Source organism: Triturus cristatus, chromosome 12 (genome assembly GCF_964204655.1).
Source record: "Triturus cristatus chromosome 12, aTriCri1.1, whole genome shotgun sequence".
Taxonomy (NCBI): domain Eukaryota; kingdom Metazoa; phylum Chordata; class Amphibia; order Caudata; family Salamandridae; genus Triturus; species Triturus cristatus.
The window spans coordinates 306,124,385-306,147,474 of NC_140595.1; the positions used below are offsets into that span (position 1 = coordinate 306,124,385).

Consider the following 23,090-nt stretch of genomic DNA (forward strand, 5'->3'; position numbering starts at 1 on the left):
CATTGCAATAAATCAAGGTCATATTTTGCCATCATGGTATTTAATGCACCTCCATAATTGTTGTGTGGGAAGTGTATGCAATCGTCCCCTTCATCATTCTTATACCCACAAGCTTTAGTCACAGACAGTGGGCTTATTTGCGTATTGAAATCCCCAACCGAAATAATTGCAAAATTAGTTTTGAATGGTCTAATCAGATTGTCGAGCCCCTCGTCCAGTTCGAGTACTGCGTTACAGCGAGTTGAATCAAAAACATTATTATAAAAGTTGATCAGGAACACATCCCTGACATCTTTACAATATAACCACAGGATCTGAGAATGTTTACCTATTGTAATTGACCTTTTAACAACTGCTGGAAGTTTGTTTGAGGTGAGGATTAAAAGCCCTCATTTGGCTCTGCCTGCTGGAGAAGGTAATGCCAATAAGCCAAATGAGGTGAACCCTGCTATATGGACTTGTTTCGTGCGCCAGGTTTCTTGCATGCAGATTATGCCATGATTATTGATAAAGTCTGACGATCCTAATGAATCCTTCTTACTTGCCAAACCAGCTATATTCTACGTGGCAATCGTATAGCAGTTAGCTATCATTTCCCCTGTATTAACATCAGGATGTTCACACAATCTTTCCTCAGCTCTGCTTGTGTGTAGTGGCTCTTCGTGGGGACTCATCACATTTAGGTGGGCATTTGGAATGTTCATTATTGGATAATCATCTTTTGGTGAGCTGGCTCCCATTGTCTCTTCTCCCTTGGGGTCAGGCTCCATGTTGGGTAAACGGGCAGCATTAAGTCAATCATTTTCTTGAAGAGTACTCAGACCTTGAAGTTCCCTTGTTGAGTTCAGGCCTTAGATGTCTATAAAAGAAGCCAAGGGGCTGTAGTGACACATTCTGGTCATAATGTAATGGGGCGACTGCTCTTTCCAAGGTATTCCTTGCCCAACTGGGACATCTAAAACTGATAATAATACAATCTCCTAAGACACTCTTAGCAATAGGGCCGATCCAGCTTATTCTTCTTGTCAAAAGTATCTGGCTAGCACAGCCCACTGGGTATCCACAATTCTTGTATAGCCAATGGACCGCCTTGTTTTTGAGGGCATCATCCGATTCCCTTTGACCCGGCTGTAGCTCGGGTACATTGACCAGGACTGCCACATACGGACAACATTCTGGTGGTAAGTTTATAGACACAGCAGATCTTCTCGCAGTGGCTCAGCTAACACCAAAATTGATCAAGTTTGGAGTTAACTGGCTCTGATCTTGTCTATCCCCTATGGGTTGGCTTGGGTGATTATTCAGATGCTGTTGGCTCGCTTGGGGGTAAAATATGTTCTTATTTTGCCCTTTTTTACTTCCTATGATCACCTTGTCACCGGGCCCCCAGCTTGCATTACTGCTAATTATCATACTGATTGCCTTGTTGGTGGCAGCTTTCTCCTGAGTGGGCTGTTCACTAGGGCCCCCCTTTACTACATTCCTCTTTTCCCTAGCGCCATCACTAGTGTTCTTTAACACACCGGTGATCTTAACTAATTCTTCATTCAATTTGTCTAATTTATTAATTAAGTGGTTTGAGCAGTTCTTCTAATTTTATTACAACAAGAGCTGCAATTTCAGAATCTAGAGAATTTATTGGGGGCCCTTGGACCAATGTCTCTTAACTGACCTGGACTGCCACATTCTGCAATGGTCCTTTCTAGCTTTTGTTGTTCCCTGTCTTTACCTGGCTCTTCTTGCAGCCTCTTTTTCTTTTTGGGGAAGGTGAGCCATTAGGCGAGTTTATTTGGAGTGTATCAGTCTGCATTAATGTAACGGTACCAGGGTCCCCTATGGTTTCTACTAGCCTAGGACTACCTTGTAGCTCATTTGGGGGAAGTTTCCTAGGATGCGTGTTCTATTTCTGAGCTACTCTGGTATCCTCGCCAACCGTCCCTTCTGTCACCGTACCAAAATCTAATGATAGGCGACGTTCAGCTCTATCAATTTCGACATTGATTGCGCTAACTGCGCGCACTAGGTAGGAGTCAATGGTGGGGCATGGAGCTTCAGTTATTTTTTTTTTTGTAATTTGCCCTTCGCCAGTACAGTTCCCCCGTGGAATTGCAAAGTGCGATGCACAATACAAAATTCAAAGTGCAAAGATGCAAAGTGCCAAGTGCAGTAACTTAGAGGTTGGAAGTTAGCAAAGTGTGGAGTGCAAATATATATATAAAGCTAAAAACCTTGGGGAACTCACAAGTTAAAAAAATTGAGGAAAGATTAAAAAACGTGCTGTGGAGCACACTGCTAATAGCTGGAAAAATTGACCGGCGACAATAGAACCTATAAGTGCAAATTACAAAATATAAAGTGCCAAATGCAATGTATTCAAGCCTGAATGTTAAACCAAAGAACGCAGGACTACAAGTTGAAAAAACCGCACGAAGGGGAAGTTAAAAGACAAGGTAAAAAACACAATTTAACATACGGTTTCCCAGCAGCTTCAGCAGAAAACCTTGGGATATGAAGAATACGGTATATAAAATGTTTATAACGGACACAATGGGGCTGAACCATTAATAAAAAGGTAAACCTGGTGAAAATAGAAATCCGATGTCTTACGGATATAAAAGACCTCCCTTCCACCAAGCAATAGGGAGAGCTCAACCGAGTATAAATAGACCAGCAGTTACAAATTAGATAGTCAGTAGTGGAATCTCACCGCTTCTCAGTCGGGTTCAATAGTTAGGTTCAATAATTGACACTGCCTTGTTTGTATTCTGCTGCAGTCACTCTTTAATACAAACAAGTGTTCAGAACAGCGCATCAAATGCCAAGGGGGCTGGCCCTGCCCTGCCACGACCGGCAGCAGACGGGCCCGCGTTAGCCAGGGTTTCGCCCGGATGCGGCTAGGGCATGCCTGCGTGCGTTCTGTATTGCGGGAAGCCCTGGCCGTTTTTGAAGCACCTTCTGGTGCGAACTGGGTGCACCCACGGCGTTCCTGCCGCAAGGCGAGCTGGGGGCTCTAGTCGGCTGTCTCCCCGGCAACAGTGAAGTCAGCGGTGGTGGAGAGCCCGGATACACTGGCTCCATGGCCTCCCCTGCGGTAGCTCCTGAGGACTTGTAAGGTCTCCCGCGCTGCGGGAAGCCCTGGACGTTTTTGAAGCGCCTCCTGGTGCGAACAGGGTGTACCCGCGGCATCCCTGCCGCAAGGCGCGCTGGGGGCTGTAGTCGGTTGTCTCCCAGGCAACAGTGAAGTTAGCGGTGGTGGAGAGCCCGGATACACGGGCTCCACGGGCTCCCCTGCTGTAGCTCCTGCAGACTGGAAAGGTCTCTCGCTCTGCGGGAAGCCCTGGCCATTTTTGAAGCGCCTCCTTGCGCGAACTGGGTGCATCCACCGCGTCCCTGCCGCAAGGCGCGCTGGGGGCTGTAGTCGGCTGTCTCCCCGGCAACAGTGAAGTCAGCGGTGGTGGAGAGCCTGTATACACGGGCTCCACGGGCTCCCCTGCTGTAGCTCCTCAGGACTGGTAAGGTATCAATTTTGAAGAAAATCTTTGGAGCAGTGCTGGGCTAAATAAAAATAACATCATCCTGTCTGCTAATATCAAATCATTGTTGTAAACTCTATTTTGTTCAATTCTAATTCTAACTTGTAAATTTCTTTCTAAATGAGCCTGGGCGTTTGTGGTTACATCTTTACTTTTTACGTCAACCTTTTTCTCATGTAAATTTGAATTTCTTTAGAACACACAGTAAAGTATCTAGTCTTCACTCCTGTTAAGCTTCTTCTAGAGGATCTCTAAGAGGTATTCTTCAGTTACTTTAGTGTTGTGAAAGGGGCAAGTTATTATCCTATTACAGAGCCTAATAATTTGAAGCAACTAAATTTCCCAGACATGTTTATATCATTAGCATAGCTTGTGTTCTCACAAATGTCCACTGAGTGAATTGACTTTGCTCACTGTACTGGAAGGATAAGCTTCTATCTTTAGATTCAGTGAGTCCTCCGTAATACCACTTTATTGTGTGGACAGGTCATCATTCCTAATGCAACACCTCTCCTCAAACAACCTCATTGCTGGTTCAAAAACCTGCTTATTCCTGTCCCAGCAAAAATGAGGAATCAAGGCAACTAATGTGTACCATGACCTAGACAGTTAGAATTTTAACACAAGAGATGATAAAATTAGCTCTTTCACAACTGACTCTCTCCCAATGGTTTGGTGGTTTTGGTATAATTCTGGCTGATGGCTTTATGTGAAATGTGAGTGTTCAACACTGGTTGACAAGCGCTGAACCCCAGTCATATTACCAGATCTACATGAGATAAATTTACATGCAATGAATCTAAATGTGGATAATTTGTATAGTCGGGGGCCGTGATGAAACTTAGGTACGCTCTGGGCGTTTTGGATAAATATTGGCCAGCCTCGGGTAGCTCATTCCCTGCTCATTGCAAGACTGATGTGATGTTAGATTTCTCTGAGTGTGGTCAGTAGGATGAGCCCTAACAGGAGTTTCAGGGTCTCCTATCTCTGCTCATTATGTCATCCATCAGTCCATATTGACTGATCTCGATTTAAGTAGACTCCTTGGTGTACAACCTGGAACCAAACTTCATCTTTCTTCAAATCCAAAGAATGTACCTATACATTCTGAATACCTGTTCATAGAAAGGAATCTTGTATGGAAGCAACTAAAAAGCTTTCTAAATGACAACTCTAGAGCTAGCAACCAGTTAGACATAGCTGTTCTTTGTATTCTATTCGCTTAAAGCCTGGCTTATCCCTAAATTACTGCTACCATCAGTATTTTCCTCTGCACGGTAATAACTGCTTTTTTACAGAACCAGGTTATGTAGCTTGTGTATCTAGTACTCATTGTCGTCTACAGGGTTTTAAATCAGTTGCTAAGGAAAAGCCTCTTGTTCACTAAGAATGTTTATTTTACCACAAGAAGTTACGTTTTGTGTGTTTTCGATCTACCTAATGTTTCAGAGTCTGAGAAAGTCATTCTTACTCATATTGCGTGAAAAGTTTCCTGTGTTCAATTTGTTCTCAAGTTTACACGTTCACCTCACCATCTCCTGCTTATCTCTGTTTTCTGCAGATTCACACTGTTCCCTGGATGCGACTGACATTGAGTTAGAAATGGAACTATGGTGAGACTGATTTTGTAAAGAACGTTGTAAAAGACCCCTGTGCCTAAGATCCATGTAACTGTCTATAAAGAAAATGTAGGTTTGAAGTGACTTCAAAATTCTTGAACAGGAATAGCTTCTCGGAATGTGTTAAGCCACATTCTAAACACGCCCCTCAGGGTAAAATGATGGATTCTGTTCTCTGTGATTTTATTATTCCTTTTTTAATTACTACAATTGCAGATTTTTATTTTTATCCCTCATACTCATACTTTTATAGGGAGAGGCTATTCCTTGATTATTTAAAATTTTTGTCTGTCTCCTCTACACCACTAAAATAGGTAATAGAATATGAGGCAATTTGGGATGTTCATAGTTACCACACTCTGAAGGAATTTATTATGTACCAATCCCTGATGGTGTAATAATTGAGGAATATGTGACCAAGATCTGCTTTATTGTGGATGAGGTTGAGCGTGCCATTATTGCAACTTAAAATAATAAAGCCCGGGTCCAGTTGGGGTCCCTTTTGACTTTAATAAGCCAAATGTTGTACTTTGGGCCACTTTATGTACTATCCATTAGCACAGTAGCTAGGCATGGTATCCCTGACTCTTGCTCCACATGGGTGATTGTTCCCTATATTTAAAAAAGGAAATAAAGATAACCCTAGTTGCTATCGCCCTATCTCTTTAATCAATTTGGTACTGAAGATTATTGGGCAATTAGCTGTAAATAGGCTGACAGAGCAGGCCATTGATCACCATATACTCTTAGATGTTCAGTATGGTTTCAGACCTGGTTTGGGGACAGTTGATCAATGGTTAAATCTGCATTTAATTATTAGTAAATATACATTTGCCAAACCAGGAGCTATTCATTTGGTCTTTATGGATCTTAGTTTGGCCGTCACAGTTTAAACAGGGATCCACTTTGGTTTATAAAGAGTTCTACGTTAGTTGAAGCAAATATTGTTCCTTTTTTCCAGGAGTTGCACCAGAATTTGTCTGCCAGGGTTAGGTATGGTGAAGGAGGCAAATGTACAGAGACCTTTAATTTGAAACAGAGTGTGAACAAGAATGTATTCTTGCCCCACTTTTCCATACAGTGTATATCAGTCATTTTGAACATACTCTAGTTGGTCCAGGGCAAGATATGCGAATGATAGGAGGGCGTTTGATACCGGCATTGGTATGTGCTGATGACACTGTTCTTTTATCCAGAACTTCGGCCTCCAACATTTTCTTGACTCATTTGTGAGTATTATGGTTTCGCTGGACCATGGCCCTAATCTTAAGAAAATATATGTAATGCTAGTAGGCCCAAGGTCTACAAAATCCAGAATATTTTGTGCTAAGGATTGCCTTATTAGCGAAGTAGAGTTTTTTCCATATTTAGGGGTGACATTTAATTCCTCAAACAGTTGGGCCCTTCTTTTAAGGTCTAGAAGACATTTATTTCCTAGATCAATTGCATCTGTTTTCGATTTTGCATCTAGATTAGGTCATACATCCTTAGAGGTGATGCCTAAAACCCTGTGAGGATCGGTGTGCTGGGGGGGGGGGGTGGTTCGCCTAGTATATCAAGACAGGGACCCACGGATGAGATAATGAATCGGGTTTTTATTAGCTCAATAAGCGTCCTTCTGTTAAGCTTCAGTATGCGGTCTGTTGCTCCAGGGGCCAATGTCCGGTTTGGGTTCCTCTGTAGGGATCGTCTCTCCGTCCGGTTCTGCCGTAGGGACCGTCTCCGCCTCCTCCGTCCGGGACCCAGGGAAGAGATACAGAGGGACACAAGGTGAGTAGGGTTGTAGGGACCAATGGCGCTTTGAGGGGGAAAAGGGTTGTGAGGGATCACCGGGGACTACCACCAACTCGTGCGACTCGTGCAACTCAGGTGAGGTAAGGAGGTGAACGTAGGCAGAGAAGGCTGGAAGGGTTGAGCGTGGTTAACCCACAGAAAAAGAATCCTCAACACTCCCCGTACTCCCGTGACCCCCCTCGTCTCATTCACTTCGACCCTCCCCGTAACTGTGACAGACTCAAGATACGATCACGTACCTTTCCCAGCCACGCTCCTCCAGGAACGTGGCGGGGCGAGTAGCGTATCCGTTGGCCTCCTGGCTCCGTCGGCGCCGTCTCTCGGATTCCGCACTCTCCTTCAGTCGTCTCTCCTTCTCCACTGCTCACTCGATCCTGCTCCGTCTCCTTCTCTCGGCTCTTCACTCGTCCTCCGGCTTTCGCGCCCTTCTCCTCTTCCGGGTTCGTTTTACCAGGTCCCGAGCTCTCTGATTGGATGACGTGGTCTGTCGTGTAGACAGTCGGCTCCTCCCCACGGGGTTCTCTGGTGGAATTAAAGGGCCCGTACCAGTCCTGTGGCCAAGGCGTAAAGGAACAATCAGCCATCCGTTCAGGTTGGGTGTCAGAAGCCGTGCCCCCAGTGGTGCCCCCGTGACAATTCCCTCCCCCTGGTGTGACCCGATCGGGGGAACAAGGGAACCGAGAAAGAAAGTCAGCATTACCCTGATTCACCCCTTTCCGATGTTGGACGTCTATCTGATAGGGTTGGAGGGCAAGGAACCAGCGGAGGATCCTGTCATTGTGACCGCGATTCCGTTGCAACCAGGTGAGGGGAGCATGGTCCGTGTATAGGACAAAGGGTCTGCCTTCTAAGTAGTACCGGAGCTTCTCAACCCCCCACTTGACCGCAAGGCACTCTTTTTCTACAGTGGAATAAGCCTGCTCCCTAGGAAACAATTTCCTACTGAGAAAAAGAATGGGGCGTTCGTGACCGTCGGGATCTTTCTGAGAGAGAACCGCCCCGATCCCAACACCAGAGGCGTCAGTTTGCAGGATAAAGGGTTTGTCGAAATCCGGGGTCACTAATACAGGGGAGGTGGTAATAGCATCTTTTAGTGCTTGGAATGCAGACGCTTCTTGAACTGAAGGGGCGTGCAACCTGGGTGAGGTGTGGGTTTTGCGCAATAAGTCTGTGAGGGGGCCCGCTATGGTAGCAAACTGGGCTATGAACCGTCTGTAATACCCCACCAACCCTAAGAAGGCCCTCAAATCCCTTTTGGTCTTTGGATAGGGAACGGACTGGATTGCGGCCACTTTTTCAGTTTGGGGTGCTATATGACCCTCCCCCAAGAGATACCCTAAGTACTTCACTTTATGAAAGGCTACTCGGGTTTTCTTGGCGTTGATATGTAACCCGGATTGACGAAGGCTGTTCAGTACGTTCCCTAAGTGCTCTAGGTGCTCCTCCCAGGTCTTGCTAAAGACTACGATGTCATCTAAATAAGCCCCTGAATAGGATAAGTGTGGCGCCAGAAGCACATCCATGGCCCGCTGAAAGGTCGCTGGGGCCCCATGCAACCCAAAGGGAAGAACAGTAAAATGATAGTGGCCGGAAGGGGTGGAGAACGCGGTTTTTTCTTGATCCGCGGGGGCCAAAGGGATCTGCCAGTAACCCTTGGTGAGGTCGATAGTGGTGATGTATCGGGCCTCACCAAGGCGTTCTATGAGTTCATCCACCCGGGGAAGAGGATAGGCATCCTGCTTGGACACCTTGTTCACCGCGCGGAAGTCAATACAAAACCGGATGCTGCCATCCGGCTTGGGTACCAGTACCACGGGGGAACACCAGTTACTATGGGAAGGTACTATAACCCCTGATCCCAACATCCTGGATACTTCCTCCTGAAAGGCGGCTCGTCGAGCCTCAGGGATCCGGTAAGGCTTTTGTTTCACCACCACCCCCGGAGGAGTAGGGATACAATGTTCGGCTAGTCGGGTCCTGCCTGGTTGATCAGAGAATACGTCTGAAAAGTCCATCAGCAGAGACCGTATTTCTCGTGATTGGGCGCATGTGAGATCGGGATTGACAGGTGTCTCTAGAGTGGTATGAGATGGAGGGGTGATTACAGAGACCGTATGAACTCCTGAAGGAGGGGGTCCCAACCATTTTTTTAGTAAGTTGATGTGGAACATCTGGGTCCTCTTTCCCCTCAGCTGTAGAATATAGGTAGTTTTCCCTATCTTTCTTAGGATTTTAAACGGACCTTGCCACTCTTTTTTTAATTTGTGGGTGGAGGAGGGTAAAAGTATCAGGGCCCAATCCCCTATATCTAACTCCCGCCACTTCGTACCTCGATCATAGAAGGTTTTTTGTTTGACCTGTGCTGCCGACAATTCTGTATGGGCCAATGCTCGCAACTTATGGAGGCGGTTTTGTAACTGTTGTGTATAATCCAGCAGGGATTCGGCCTCTTGTAACCCCTCTCGTTCCCAACTGTCCTTGGTAATCTCGAGTAAGGTTCGTGGTTTACGCCCGAACAATAGCTCAAAAGATGAGGTCCCTAAACTGGATTGTTTCTGGCTGCGAAGCACGAATAGGGCCAATGGGAGTAATTGGTCCCAGTGCCGGCCATCCCCAGACAGAAGCTTCTTCAAGGTAAGTTTAAGACTCCCGTTGTACCGTTCGACTAGTCCGTCTGTCTGGGGGTGATAAACAGAGGTGGTGATATGTTTAATGTGCAACTGGTCACAGACCTGCCTCATTAACCGGGACACAAAAGGAGTACCTTGATCTGTAATGATCTCTCGTGGGAAGCCCATACGGGAGAAGACTTCCACGAGTCTCTGTGCGATGGCAGTAGTCGTTGCGGCCCGCAGTGGGAACGCCTCTGGGTACCTAGTAGCATAGTCTATCAACACCAGGGCATACTGGTGACCCTTCGCGGACTTGGGGAGAGGTCCTATGAGGTCCATGCCTAGACGGTCGAAGGGTGTCCCAATGATGGGTAAAGGATTTAACGGAACTGGAGGGGGCACATAGGGATTTCGCCTCTGGCAGATTTGGCACTCTTGGCAATATTTTTGGATCTGAGCATAGACCCCCGGCCAAAAGAAATGTTGTAGGATGGCCTGCCCCGTTTTTTCTGCTCCGGAATGCCCTGCTAAAAGATGAGCGTGTGCAAAAAAGAGGATTTGGTCCCTGAATCCAGCCGGAACCAACAGTTGAGGAACAGCGTCAGGTTTGGCTAGACGGTATAACAGCCCGTTTTTTTCTGTGAAGGTGGGATAGACAGGATTTCCAACATTCGTTAGATCTCGCGCTTTCTGCCAAGCGTGGGTGAGACTGGCATCGTTTAACTGGGCCAGTCGAAAGTGATTATCTCTCGCCCAAGGCTCAGGGGTGAGACACACGTTATATTTCCTGGGATTGATCGCAGCTTGCAAGAGGGGTGTGAACGACGGGGAGTCAATCCCTATTATAAGTAATTCAGGGAGTTCATCCACCACCCCCACCACTATATCTGACTGTACATGGTTGTTGATCTCTAGGGTGATCCTAGCCAATGGGTACTCCCTCACATCCCCATGTATACAGCGTATGTGTACTGTCTTACCAGGTATGAGCCAAGAAGGGGTTACTAATTCCCGCTTTATGACAGAGTGTCTGCACCCCGAGTCAAGAAGAGCCCTTACCCTCCTGCCATTAAGAGTCACACTTACATAAAATATGGGGCCTGACTCCTGGGCGAATAGAACAGAGTGGGGTGCATAGCTGACGTCCATGGGTTCGTCGTCTTTCTCCCTTTTCTTACGACAGAACCGTGCTATATGGCCCCACTCTCCACAGTCATAACATTGGGGGGAGGTGTAAGGGGGATTCTCGGGACGGGGAAGTCGGGGTCGGTTTCCCTCTGGAGGGGGTCGTGGTGTTTTCCTCTCAAGTCTCGCTGGTATTGGGGGACGGCTGGGTTTCTCTGGTTCTTTAAGGGGTGGTCGACCCTGGGCCCTAGAATAAGCCGTCGCCATTTCTATGGCCTGTTCTAGGGTCAGACCGGCGTGTTGTTTTAACCACCGTTGAGTGGCATAAGGGAGCGCCTCCAAGAATTGTTCCAAATAGATTTTGTTCATGACCTCGTTCATGTTGCCTTCATGAGGTTTGAGCCAGAGGTCAGCAGCTCCCTTTAATTTAAAGAACAAGGTCTTTGGCAGATCACCCGTGGCTCCCCTCTCTTGTCTGAACTTCAGGCGATGTGTCTCGTCGTCCACGCCTAACCGATCTAGCACATATTGTTTCACGTCAGCATAGGCGGTTGTCCCATCTGGGTTGACTGTCTGATAAGCTGCTTGAGCTTCTCCAGTGAGGAGGGGCGCGAGGTAAAAGGGCCAGCGTTCAGCCGGCCAGGCGCTGGCCCTCGCGGCACGTTCAAAATTCAGGAAGAACGCCAAAGGATCGTCTCCAGGCACGTATTTCTGAAGAGGAACCACAGTTCCAGGGGGGTTACTCGCTCTTCCCTGTCCCAGTGTGATCAGGAGTTGTGCATGTCCCTCTGCTAGTTTTATCAGGCTGTTTGCTTGGTTTTGTATCGCAGAGGTAAAGACGGCACGATCCGCCTCCGCCTGACTGGACGACTTCTCTACCGCCCATTCGAGCTTGGCCTGTCCTTCCTTCATCTGATGCACGATGGCCTCCATCCTGTTTCGGATGCTGATTCTCCACGGCTCCTATCTGGCTCGCCACTTGTGAGGATCGGTGTGCTGGGGGGGGGGGGTGGTTCGCCTAGTATATCAAGACAGGGACCCACGGATGAGATAATGAATCGGGTTTTTATTAGCTCAATAAGCGTCCTTCTGTTAAGCTTCAGTATGCGGTCTGTTGCTCCAGGGGCCAATGTCCGGTTTGGGTTCCTCTGTAGGGATCGTCTCTCCGTCCGGTTCTGCCGTAGGGACCGTCTCCGCCTCCTCCGTCCGGGACCCAGGGAAGAGATACAGAGGGACACAAGGTGAGTAGGGTTGTAGGGACCAATGGCGCTTTGAGGGGGAAAAGGGTTGTGAGGGATCACCGGGGACTACCACCAACTCGTGCGACTCGTGCAACTCAGGTGAGGTAAGGAGGTGAACGTAGGCAGAGAAGGCTGGAAGGGTTGAGCGTGGTTAACCCACAGAAAAAGAATCCTCAACACTCCCCGTACTCCCGTGACCCCCCTCGTCTCATTCACTTCGACCCTCCCCGTAACTGTGACAGACTCAAGATACGATCACGTACCTTTCCCAGCCACGCTCCTCCAGGAACGTGGCGGGGCGAGTAGCGTATCCGTTGGCCTCCTGGCTCCGTCGGCGCCGTCTCTCGGATTCCGCACTCTCCTTCAGTCGTCTCTCCTTCTCCACTGCTCACTCGATCCTGCTCCGTCTCCTTCTCTCGGCTCTTCACTCGTCCTCCGGCTTTCGCGCCCTTCTCCTCTTCCGGGTTCGTTTTACCAGGTCCCGAGCTCTCTGATTGGATGACGTGGTCTGTCGTGTAGACAGTCGGCTCCTCCCCACGGGGTTCTCTGGTGGAATTAAAGGGCCCGTACCAGTCCTGTGGCCAAGGCGTAAAGGAACAATCAGCCATCCGTTCAGGTTGGGTGTCAGAAGCCGTGCCCCCAGTGGTGCCCCCGTGACAAACCCATTAGGCTGAATGTGTTTTGATAGCCTCTTATGGCATTGGCATTTAGGTGTATGTAAATATTTCCACCTTGCAAACAGTAGAAAATTAATTTTTAAGACGATTATTGTCTCTCCTCCAAATTTTTGCCTCATTTATAATTCATAAGGAGCTGGGTCAATGGTATGTGTCTGATATCATTAATCTGCATCTATTGCTGTTATGGCTGTCAGTTTGGCTAAAATCAGAAACAGAGTTACGTCATATGGTAGTTAAAGATTGCCTAAGATTAGAACAGGCCTCTAGATTTCTGTGGCTGAATTACATAGCACCCCATTTTAAAGAGTCGGGTTGTCCTGATATATTTGAATGCCCTGTCAAAATTGTGCAGACTGATATTAATTGGACTAAAAAGGCCTTCATGACCCAGGAAAAGGCTGGTAGGGAATCATTAGAATTAATTAAATTAGACTAATTCCTGTTGTCAAGGTATTAAGGGTCTTTTGAAAAGGGCAAGCCTTTTGGGTCTCTTCCTTATCATTGTCAGGAGTGGGTGTGACAGCCAGGGGAAGACTGAAACACATTTTTCTGGCTCTGGTGTGGGTGCTCCAGCTGGAGATTACGCTGCCGTGAAGGGCATCACTCAATCCAAAGGTAGAATTTAGAAGACAGCCTTAGAAGGACACATGAAAGGAGAACTCACCAAAATTGGTTCTGAAAGTGCTGACTGAGAATACACATCCTTTGCCTGCTGTACCTGAAATGAGTCGGAGCTTCTGACCCACTTATTGTTCCAGTTCCAAGTCCTCTCTGACCAAGGAGGTTGTGCTCCACAGAGTACCCAGATGAGCACTGTGCAACCAGAGCTAGTGTCTGCCTGACAGCCAGTGTCCCAGAGATGAGTGGACATTACCTGGAGTCTGATCTAGAAGAATAAATGCTTTTACTTCCCTTTAGTACCTACCACAGGTGCCCTGAATGGACTAAATGTGTGGCTAGCCCCGACGCTTGCCTATAGTGTACCGTGCAGACCATGCCACTTAGAAGAAGAAGAAGCTGCTGCCTCAAGGCACGTTGTCCCTATGTGCTGAAGCACTGATTGGCTGCCCTTGGCTCTAACTCTCAGCATGTCTGATTAGACCCAGCTATTGCTGCCAAAAGTGCCTCAAAGCTGCCAAGTCGCTGCTCTGATACCTGCTTCTGGAAGCAGGACACCATCATCTCTTTGCCCATGGGTGGCCCAACTACTATCACCAAAACTCACTGAGCAGAGGGAGCACCTGCTTCTTACACTGTCAAGCTCGGGAGAGGAACACAACCAGTCAGCCTGTAATAGAACAGGGCAAACAGATGTCCGAACACCCTAAAGATCGGGCGAGAGATTGAACACTGATGGAGTCTTAAAGAGACTAATTACTATACCTCAAAGACCCTAGCAGAAGGAGCTAGAGTGGTGGGGTGGCATCTTTTCTAGCTGTGTTAATCTTGCATCCACAATTCAGGAACTTGACAATTTTAGTGTTGATGCATAATATTGTGTCGTATTGTGTAATAAAAAACTTTTAATTTTGCTTAGAAATGCACTGGGCTGGACAATTACATCACTGTGCTGCTGAGTGTCTGTTTGAGATTAGAGACTCTTGACCTCCCACACTAACTTCCCTGCAGTGCCTGTTACTGCTTGCCATGGCTACCCCTGAGAGTCAAGTGTTGAAGAGGTTGTGCTTGGCCCTGTTGCAGAGCCATAGTAGGACGGATCCGAGGACAGTCAGAGCAAACAACCCCAGCCCCCATGGCTGTTGTCCAGTATTCAACAGATTTCAATCAAATGCAGGATAGAGTTGAGAGCTTAGCACGACCATATTCACTTGGGTACATTTCATAGCTTCTCTGTCAATATGAATGTTACACTTGAACTAGAACCTCAACCTGATATGATTTGCATATAATGTGTTTTGGAACTTCTAATGCTATGCACTAGAAAACTAAATTTACCTTGCATTTACCTTTTCTTTAAGATATTTGGGGTATTTTGCCCCTTCCACATGTGTGCCTAGTGGGAGGGAAGGCCTATCTTTTGCATCTTTCCTTTTACAGCGCCCTCATCATCACCTCCACTCCACCCTAACAGATCCTGCTAATAGTCCTAATTATGAAGTTTACATTTCAGTTGCTCGGGTTCATAGGGCCAATATTTAATGTCTGTTGCCATGGTTACAATGGTGAAGTTTGGGTAGTTGTTAAGGACTCAGATGTGTACCAAATGGAACATGATGCAACCGTTCAACTACACGTTTTAGCTGTCTGTTACATTTATAGTGTAAAATGTCATCTAAAATTGTTCATCGCTTCTTGCTGCCCCACCAGACTGCATTACACTGGGTCTAATGGGGTAACATTATACTTGCAAGTATTTAATGTCGGGAAGTGTAGAGTTGATCCAGATCCTGTTAAAAAGTAAAAATACCTTTAACTACCATAAAGATTTAATTATTCCAGATTTAGGGAGAATCTCTCTGGAGCAGTATCTTCTCAGGATAATATTGCTATTTCATTCAATAAGTAAGTCCAGTCCCATTGTGATGGCATTCACTTTCATGAACAAGGGAGGCAAATGTGAAGAGCAGTGAGATTATGGACATTAGAGAGTATGATGGTCGCCATTTTGACAACCAGGTGAAGTCCCAAAAAATATTGATGTAAGTTCCATTTATTCCACGTTCAGACTTCAGTTGCATTATAGGGCTGATAACTGTGAAATGCAATGACAGATAAGAGGTGAGACACTGTACCCAAAAGAGAATGCTAATAATACAATTTTGCACTACAGAAGCTTGCACTCACACAACTAAGGATACAACTTCCCTTGCGGGCAACTTTATTATTCAAAAGAAACTGCATGAATAACAATGTATTCTTTAAATATGCTAGTAATTAGACCAATTACCTACCTGCACCTACCTGAGGGTTGTTTTGGTGGATATGGCTCAGTAAGGACTCTCAGTATGTGCTGAGTTATAACAGTGTGGTTTTAAAGTATTCAGCCATAACCGTTTGGTTAGTGTGAGGAAAGTGGGTTCTTATATGGCGTGGTTTTGAGACCTTGTTGTGTAATAAACTCACTACCTTTACTGAGTCCAGTCAGATTTGTTTGAAAAACCTTAGCTGAGCCCTGGGTAAATGTGGCTCTGAGCAGTCAGGCTTTATCAAAGGAACAATTGTAAAACATTAAAAAGCACTAAAACATTTAAATAAGAAAGAAACAAGACTTAATAAAAATACAACAATAATTTATAAAAGTAGGTTATATTTTTATCTTTAAATAAACACCTCAACCGCATACAACCATGCGATAGTTCCGAAGATATGCATTTTCAAATTGACAATAAATTACAGCTTTTTCACTCAACGCAATAAATAGTTAAATTGTTGTAATGGACAGCGTTCAATGTTGAAAACTTTTATGAAGTTGTAAACTACTATTCCCGTTAGGTGAGCAACCCCGGCAGGGAGTTAGTCACAGGGGCCAAAGAGGTTTCATTAAACAGTTACCTCGCAGTCAAAGCGGTCTCCTGTCCAGTACCAGGCTCTATGGGTGAACCCTCATAGGCTTCAGTGGAGTGGTCCTGATGCGAGGGATACAGGATGCTGAAGGGTGCTGATCCGGTGACAGGGGTCTTCCTGGGTCTACTCCTCTGCCCACGAACACTGTGGCGCAACTTAGGCCACAGGGGTCAATGTCCCTCGAACTCAGGTTGAAGTCCAGCAAAAATAAAGTTGCCACTAGTCTCCAGTTACAGCAAAATCAGCTGTTCTCTTTAACTGTTGATAACTTGCTTGCTGGGAAGTCAACCTGCACTGCAACATCTCTCCTGAGTTCAACATACATGGGTGCAACTTTTGCTACCAACTCACCTAGGCAGGCTTCTTCAGCTTTTGTGGCCCTGTTGCTGTAACAGGAAGCCAGACAACTGACTCTTGGAGTCTCTTTTGGCTGAGGCTGAGGGATGACATTTCCTCAAGCACGGCACCACAGGCACAGTCCTCTCTTTTTTGCTTGATCAAGGAGCAGCAGGTGCAGTCCAGTCTTGTTGCAGCCTCTCTTTGCTGAATCCAGGGAACAGCAGGGTAGTTCTTCGATACTCTCTTCAGTTAAGATGTGATCTGAGTTCTGCGTGCCAGGGGGTGTCACTTTAATGGCCAGATTGTGTCCTTGACGGGTGTGGTGACTACTAGCCAATGGGCTACTAGGTTCCCTCCTGCCTAGTGATGACTTTCTGTGTATTGTGGAATCTAGCCAGCCCAGAATGCACTATTCTGACCAAGCCCAACGTGGCAGAACCCTTCTCTCTGTGTGTGGCGCTCTATAGTCTATCCCATAGGTGTGGCTACCTTGAGACTACACACCCATGGAAAAATCTGTTTGGCCACGCCTTCCCTCTCTCTGTTCTTGATGCCAATCTGTCTGCAAGAACAAAAGAAAAGCTCCTCTTATATGTGTCCACCATTTGCCTTCAGAGGCGGCATCCCCACTGAAGCTTGACTTTTGGACTTATGCCCTGTTTGGCCTTCCTCCCAAGGAGAAGCCATGCCTCTTCCAATGGCAGGCCCTTGTATTCCTTCCTGAGAGTCATTCACACCTCCCACCAGAAGGGCAGAAGGCTGTCCCATGAATAGCAACCATAAACGGTCACTGGAAAACTTTGGGCAACAAAATGGCTACTTACTAAAGTTGTCACTTGTGCAAGAGTTACATTAAATGTGAGTTGAGCATCAAGTTTGGTTTAGTGCAGTCATTCTTTTGATACTTTGAAGTATCCAGTTGCAGTTTCAAACTTTGTTCCGGACATAGACCATAAAAGTCACAGATCAGAATGAAAAATACAGTACATAACCCTAGTTAAAAACACAATGTTTAACAAAATGCAACGTTTAAAAAATAACGTGGGCTCACTTAGGTGACAGCAAAATAAATACCATAGATCTTAAAAACATAGCATAAAATAATGGTTTATTAGCCATAAATAGAAAGATATTCTCTTTTTTTTAAATCACACATATGCAAAAATTAAAAGTCTACGTGCAAGAGCAATGATTAAATTCGGCAGAGTTGTGTGACAGAAAATGTATCTCGAGCCTAAAGGTTAGTGTGTGATGACTTTGCACCTAATCGTCCAAACACTCTTTAGAAACCTGGTGATCGAGAACATGATGGTGGGCGAGGTGAAGACTGAATATTCTCAGGGCGGCTCTATACTGACGCACTCCTAACGAACGTAGAAGGGGGACAATCCAGCTTTTACACTGCTTTAAGTAAAAGGGGCAAAAAAAAGCAGATGGCCATCCGTTTCATCACACCCATTGCATGCTGGGCAGAGGTTACTTCCCCCCCGAACCACGTGTCCATTTTGAGGTAAATGAAGCGAGGGTAAGAGTGCCCAATCTAAAGCTTATACAAAGGGCTTGGTGGAGGGAGTATTTAGAAGTCTCATTCAAAACTTAGCACTGCTGAGTTGTCAGCGTGTGTGTAACCCTGTACTTGCCCTTGGGGCTACTGCCCTTTCTACAGTAAAAATGACAATGTGAAGATTTTACTGTCAAGACTTGTGAAAACACAGATCCTACTTTTTTAATATACAGCATCCTGTCTTTGGGCTTGTCAGGCCTGTCTTAGGGCTGACATATGTATTGAAAAGGAAAGTTTGGGCTTTGTCATTGCTTTAAATGGCAAAGTCTAGTTAGCTGTTTAAAACTGCTCTGCCAGCCTGTAATGGCGGTCTGGGAGTCACACTTTGCGTTGTCTCACTTGTGGTGGCACAATCAATACTGTAGTCCTTGATATGCACCATAACCTAGAAGCCCTAGGTATCCCCGGTACCATATGCTAGGGACTTGTATGTAATTTAACTTATAGCAATTGATGGTGAGCCAATCAGACATATACCTTTTAAGGGTCTGACCAATGGCTCTACAACTTGGTTAGCAGGCGTGAATGCATCTTCAGAGTTCAAAAACCCGCAGCATAATTAAAATAACTTGGGGATGATCATGCAAAAGAGGCATTTTCTTACATTTACACAGTATTTACTAAATAGTCATTAATAAGGACAGCAGTGTGTTTTGCAGCACAATCTCAAATCTCATTCACTCATTATATTCTAGCAGAAACAACTGATGCTTATGTCCATTACCAGTACTAAGAAACCCCCTTCGACCAGGAGGATGACAGATGGGGAAGTGTGGACTGCCTCCCCCAAAAGCTTATGAAAGGAGTCTGATTGAGTGCCAAAAGTGCCCTACTTTTATGCATTTTGGGCCTTCTCACAAAGAGTGAGAGTATGTAAAAGAGTACCCATGTAGTACTGTTTTACGTACTCCTACGTGCCTTTTGTGAACTGCCCCCAAAATATCAAAAATATATATGAATATTCATATACAATTAGTACAAACTGAAAGCATTGTGCTCCCTTTGCACTTTTACTAAAAGCTCAAGTAGTACATAGTCAGGTCATTCCAGTTCCTTTGAGTAGAAGTGTGCTAAGTGTGCCAGATGGTGCGCCATATAATAAAGCAATATGTCAGGAAGGCAGAGGCCTCCCGAATCTGTGCCCACATGTAGCTTACTGTATTTAAGTCTGGGTTTCTGACCGGTCCATACACAGTCCTTGATGAGCCTGTTGAGATTATGGAGCAGACACAAGGAAAAGCTAGTGGGTATCATTCCACAGGTTTGTATCCAACACTACAGAGACAGTCGCAAAAGGATAAGGATTTAATATTCCTACATGCTGTTTGCATAACGCCATTACCAAAGTGGATGCCCAAAAACTTGATAGTAGCGCTTGACCACTTGCAGTGTAGCCCCACTATCGTTGTTGGTGGTGTCGTTCGATTAAGAGTGATGGCCTCACTCAAGTCCCACTTAGTTTTGTAGTCTGAGAAGTGGTCAAAAGTTTTAATCAAGGTTAGGAGATGGGTTATCAAAGTTTCTGGGTTAGTGAGTAAAAGCAGAATGATGTCCACATACAATAGTATGTTCACTCCTCCCACTACCCTGTTTCTTCCCGTAATGGAGGTGGAAGAGCGAATTGTTCAAGCGCCAGTAGCAACAAAAGCGGTGACAACCTTTTAAAACTGTTGCACATGATTGATGCTGTCAGGGAGGTGCTGAGAAGTTTGATCATTCGAAAGAAAGAATTTTTTAAGCCAGCCTTTTGTAAAGTACGGAACATGTCTGGCCATTCAACTCTGTTGAACGCCTTTTTGTTGCCTAGGTAGATTGTCACTCTTTTACTTGGTCCTTATTTGCCTGCCAAATTCAGTGTGACAACAGTCTCATGTGATTAGAGGATAATCTACTGGCATGAACTCTACCTTGGATCTGTGAATCAGTGAGGGAAAACATTTTTCAGGCATGTAGCCAACAATTTAGCCAGTATTTTTATATCTGTATTTAACAAGGAGACGGGTCGATAGCTGCCACATTGAAGGAGGCCTTTATCTGCCTTTGGCAGAAGAGCAATGTTGGCCTTATTGAATGTGGGGCAGATGGTATCACACATATCTTGAAAAACATTAACCAACAAAGAAGTCACTGTCTGAATATTCATCTTATGATACTAGATGGGTAGACCATCCTCTCTCTTGGATTTGCCTGTTGGCATGCTCCTCTTTATCACATACTGTATCTCGTTATCAATTATGGCGGTTTCCAGATGAACACGCTTAAAAAATGATGCTTCCTCTGCCCAGTGGGTACCATCATCAGTAGGGCGGTAGAGCGCAATGTAGAAGGATACTCCTCTCCATGTCCTGATAGCAGGTACAGAGTGTTGTGCTTCTTCTTGCTTCAGTTGGAGAGCCAGAAAACTTTTGTGTTTTTCTCCAAATTGACAGTGTTGGTGTTCCATTTGTTGCAGTACTTTCTATGCCATTGAAGCAAAAGGGTATTGCGATTCATCTTGGTCCAGGCCAAAGTTTGAAAGTTATCTTGTGGTAGATTCTGGCAGTATTGTGGAGCCAGAGAGTTTATTCTCCAATCCAGTTGTTACCTAGTTTCCAGTATGCATCTTCCTCGAATCGCTGATTCCCTCGTAAACTGGCCATGCATGTAGGTCTTCCTGGCAGCCCATGAAAGCTGCGTAGAGTCCACAGAACCCTTGTTCATTGCCATATATGTTTGCAAGTGCTGTTGTTGACGTTGCTACACATGCGGTTCCTTACATTTTTACACTGGCATTCTCCCCCTGCCTGGAGCAGGTCTTCTCAAACCCAGGTCAAGCTCAAGATAAATGAGAGAGTTTCCTTAAAGGCCATGCTCAGTAATGCTGCATGTCAGAAGAGTGAGGGAAGATGATCCTGCCACTAAGAAATAATCAATTCTAATCTCTGTACGGTGTGGGAGTGAATAGAATGTGTACTGTCCATACCTTTGTTGCAGGAGACGCCATAGGTCCACCAGGGCCTGATCTTTCATTAAGTCTAGCAGCGATATTCTGTCCTTAATCCATCCTACCTCCGGGAGGACTGTTCTGTCCAAGTTTGGGTCCTGTATGATATTCCAACCTCCACCCCACATCACTCTAGTATGTCTGAAATCCACTAATAATCGGTGCAATTTAGTTACAAATGTTGTTTTAGGGCCATTTGCATACTACCTAGCATAAATTGGGAAGAGTGAATTGTCATCTTTGCAAAGACAAAACCTCCATCTGCTTTGGTCCAGCCGCTGCTAATGTGGACCAGGGCCCGCTTACTGAATAAAATGGCGGTACCTCCTTTCTTAAGGCTGTGGTCCCACGGTATAAAAGTTGAGATATCACGCACACCAGTTCTTTCTCTGAATGTTATTAAATCTTAACAGGTAGTGGCGTGCTGCGAGAGGAGCGACCCCTGAACCAAGGTCGGTAAATAATGATAGTTGCACTGCCCCATCCGGGGTGGTGTCCCTCTATGCGCACAGCGCTGTGGGGTAACAAAGTTATCAAGTCTTCTCAAACGAAAATTGAATCAAAGTTCATTTATTCATGATAGAAAATTCTTATGCTGTGTTACAGATTTCACATGTTGTGTCAACAACGGTGCCAACGGATATCCTCATATCCGTTGGCACCGTTGTTGACACAACATGTGAAATCTGTAACACAGCATAAGAATTTTCTATCATGAATAAATGAAGTTTGATTCAATTGTGCGCATAGAGGGACACCACCCCAGATGGGGCAGTCCCACGGTATAAAGCACTGTCCCCACCCAGTCCCTTTTCAGTTTCTCAGACTCATCAACTCATAGGCGAGTTCCTGGTGCAAGGCTGCATCAGGATTCTTTGTCACTAAATACACCAAGATTTTCTTGCATTTCAAATAGCTGTTAAATCCTTTTCACATTCAAGGAAACACTTGCCAAACCTTAGGGAGTCATTGGGTAGAAAAAAGATGTACGAGATATTCCCTCAAGCACATGTGTGAACAATAATTGGAGGTTCTCAAAACATGAAATTGCAGTAGTGCAAAAGAGTCGGTGTTCAAGGAAATAGAGTAAGATCGACTTTCCAGTGTGTAAACGTTCGCCTGGGCGTCATGGCTGCCCCCAGGCTGGGGTTTTTTCTAGTATTCCTCAGTGGGCTAAATTGTAGTTGTAGCTGCTCATCATTTGTCACTCTGTAGAGGTTTCAAAGGGGACCTGGATTTGTGTCTTTCACTTGCGTTCCGGGAAGGTTGCTTGTGAAGCTGCTCTTTTAAGAGGTGTGGGGGACAACAATCCTTGTCTTTAAACCTCATGTTTATCAATGATCAAATGGTGGGGGGATGTCCGTCAATCCAAAGCCTATTATTTAAGTCTGCTGCTGGTGAGGTATCCATAACTTGCTCTCCGAGTCTTTCCATGAAAGATTCCAAAGAGGACGTGTCGGTAAATTCTCAAGTCCTGCCATCCACCATGATGATCATTTTAGCTAGGTCCAAAAGGCCATAACGTAGGTCTGTTTTTTTCAGTGGGGCCTGAGAGTCAGACATTTTACCGGATGATATTAGTTTCAAGAGAAAAGTCTTTCATTATGGTAACTGAGCCTTCCTTGTAGTGAATGGGGCCATACGGGCGGAAGAGCCTAAGGGTGGTTCAAGCTTGACTGTTGTGAACAAAACATGCCATGATGGTTCTAGGTCTATCTGTAGTGGCCACCCATCTGGCTCGCAGCCTTTGTACCCTCTGGAACTCTAATGGGTGGTCAGGTTTAGTGTATAAAAGTTTTGGCAGCCAAGATGCCAGTAAACGGTGGAGGGCCGACCCGTATATATATGGACATTGTCCTGATGTCTATGGTCCTCCAGCTCCACGCTATTGTTTTGTAGGTTCCATATATCATCGCCCCAGATGGGTGTATGATCTACTCGTTGCTCTAAGTCAGTTAGTCTACCGTCAGCGCAGGAAACTGTATTTTAAAGCCACCTAGGATTGCTCGTAGTCTTAATTTCTTTGGTGTTGTCTAGTGTTGCCTGTTCCATAGTGGTGATGGACAGCTTAATGG

The 23,090-nt window shown here is 45.7% G+C and overlaps 1 protein-coding gene across 1 annotated transcript in view; it reads left to right on the plus strand.

Moving 5' to 3' along the window:
- LOC146775937 (uncharacterized) overlaps positions 1-23,090 on the plus strand; it is a 1,457,164-nt gene that overhangs the window by 1,160,117 nt on the left and 273,957 nt on the right. Inside the window, exon 12 of the mRNA XM_085639461.1 lies at positions 5,095-5,146. Coding sequence (XP_085495587.1) covers positions 5,095-5,146 — 52 coding nt within the window. The remainder of the gene's footprint in view (positions 1-5,094; positions 5,147-23,090) is intronic.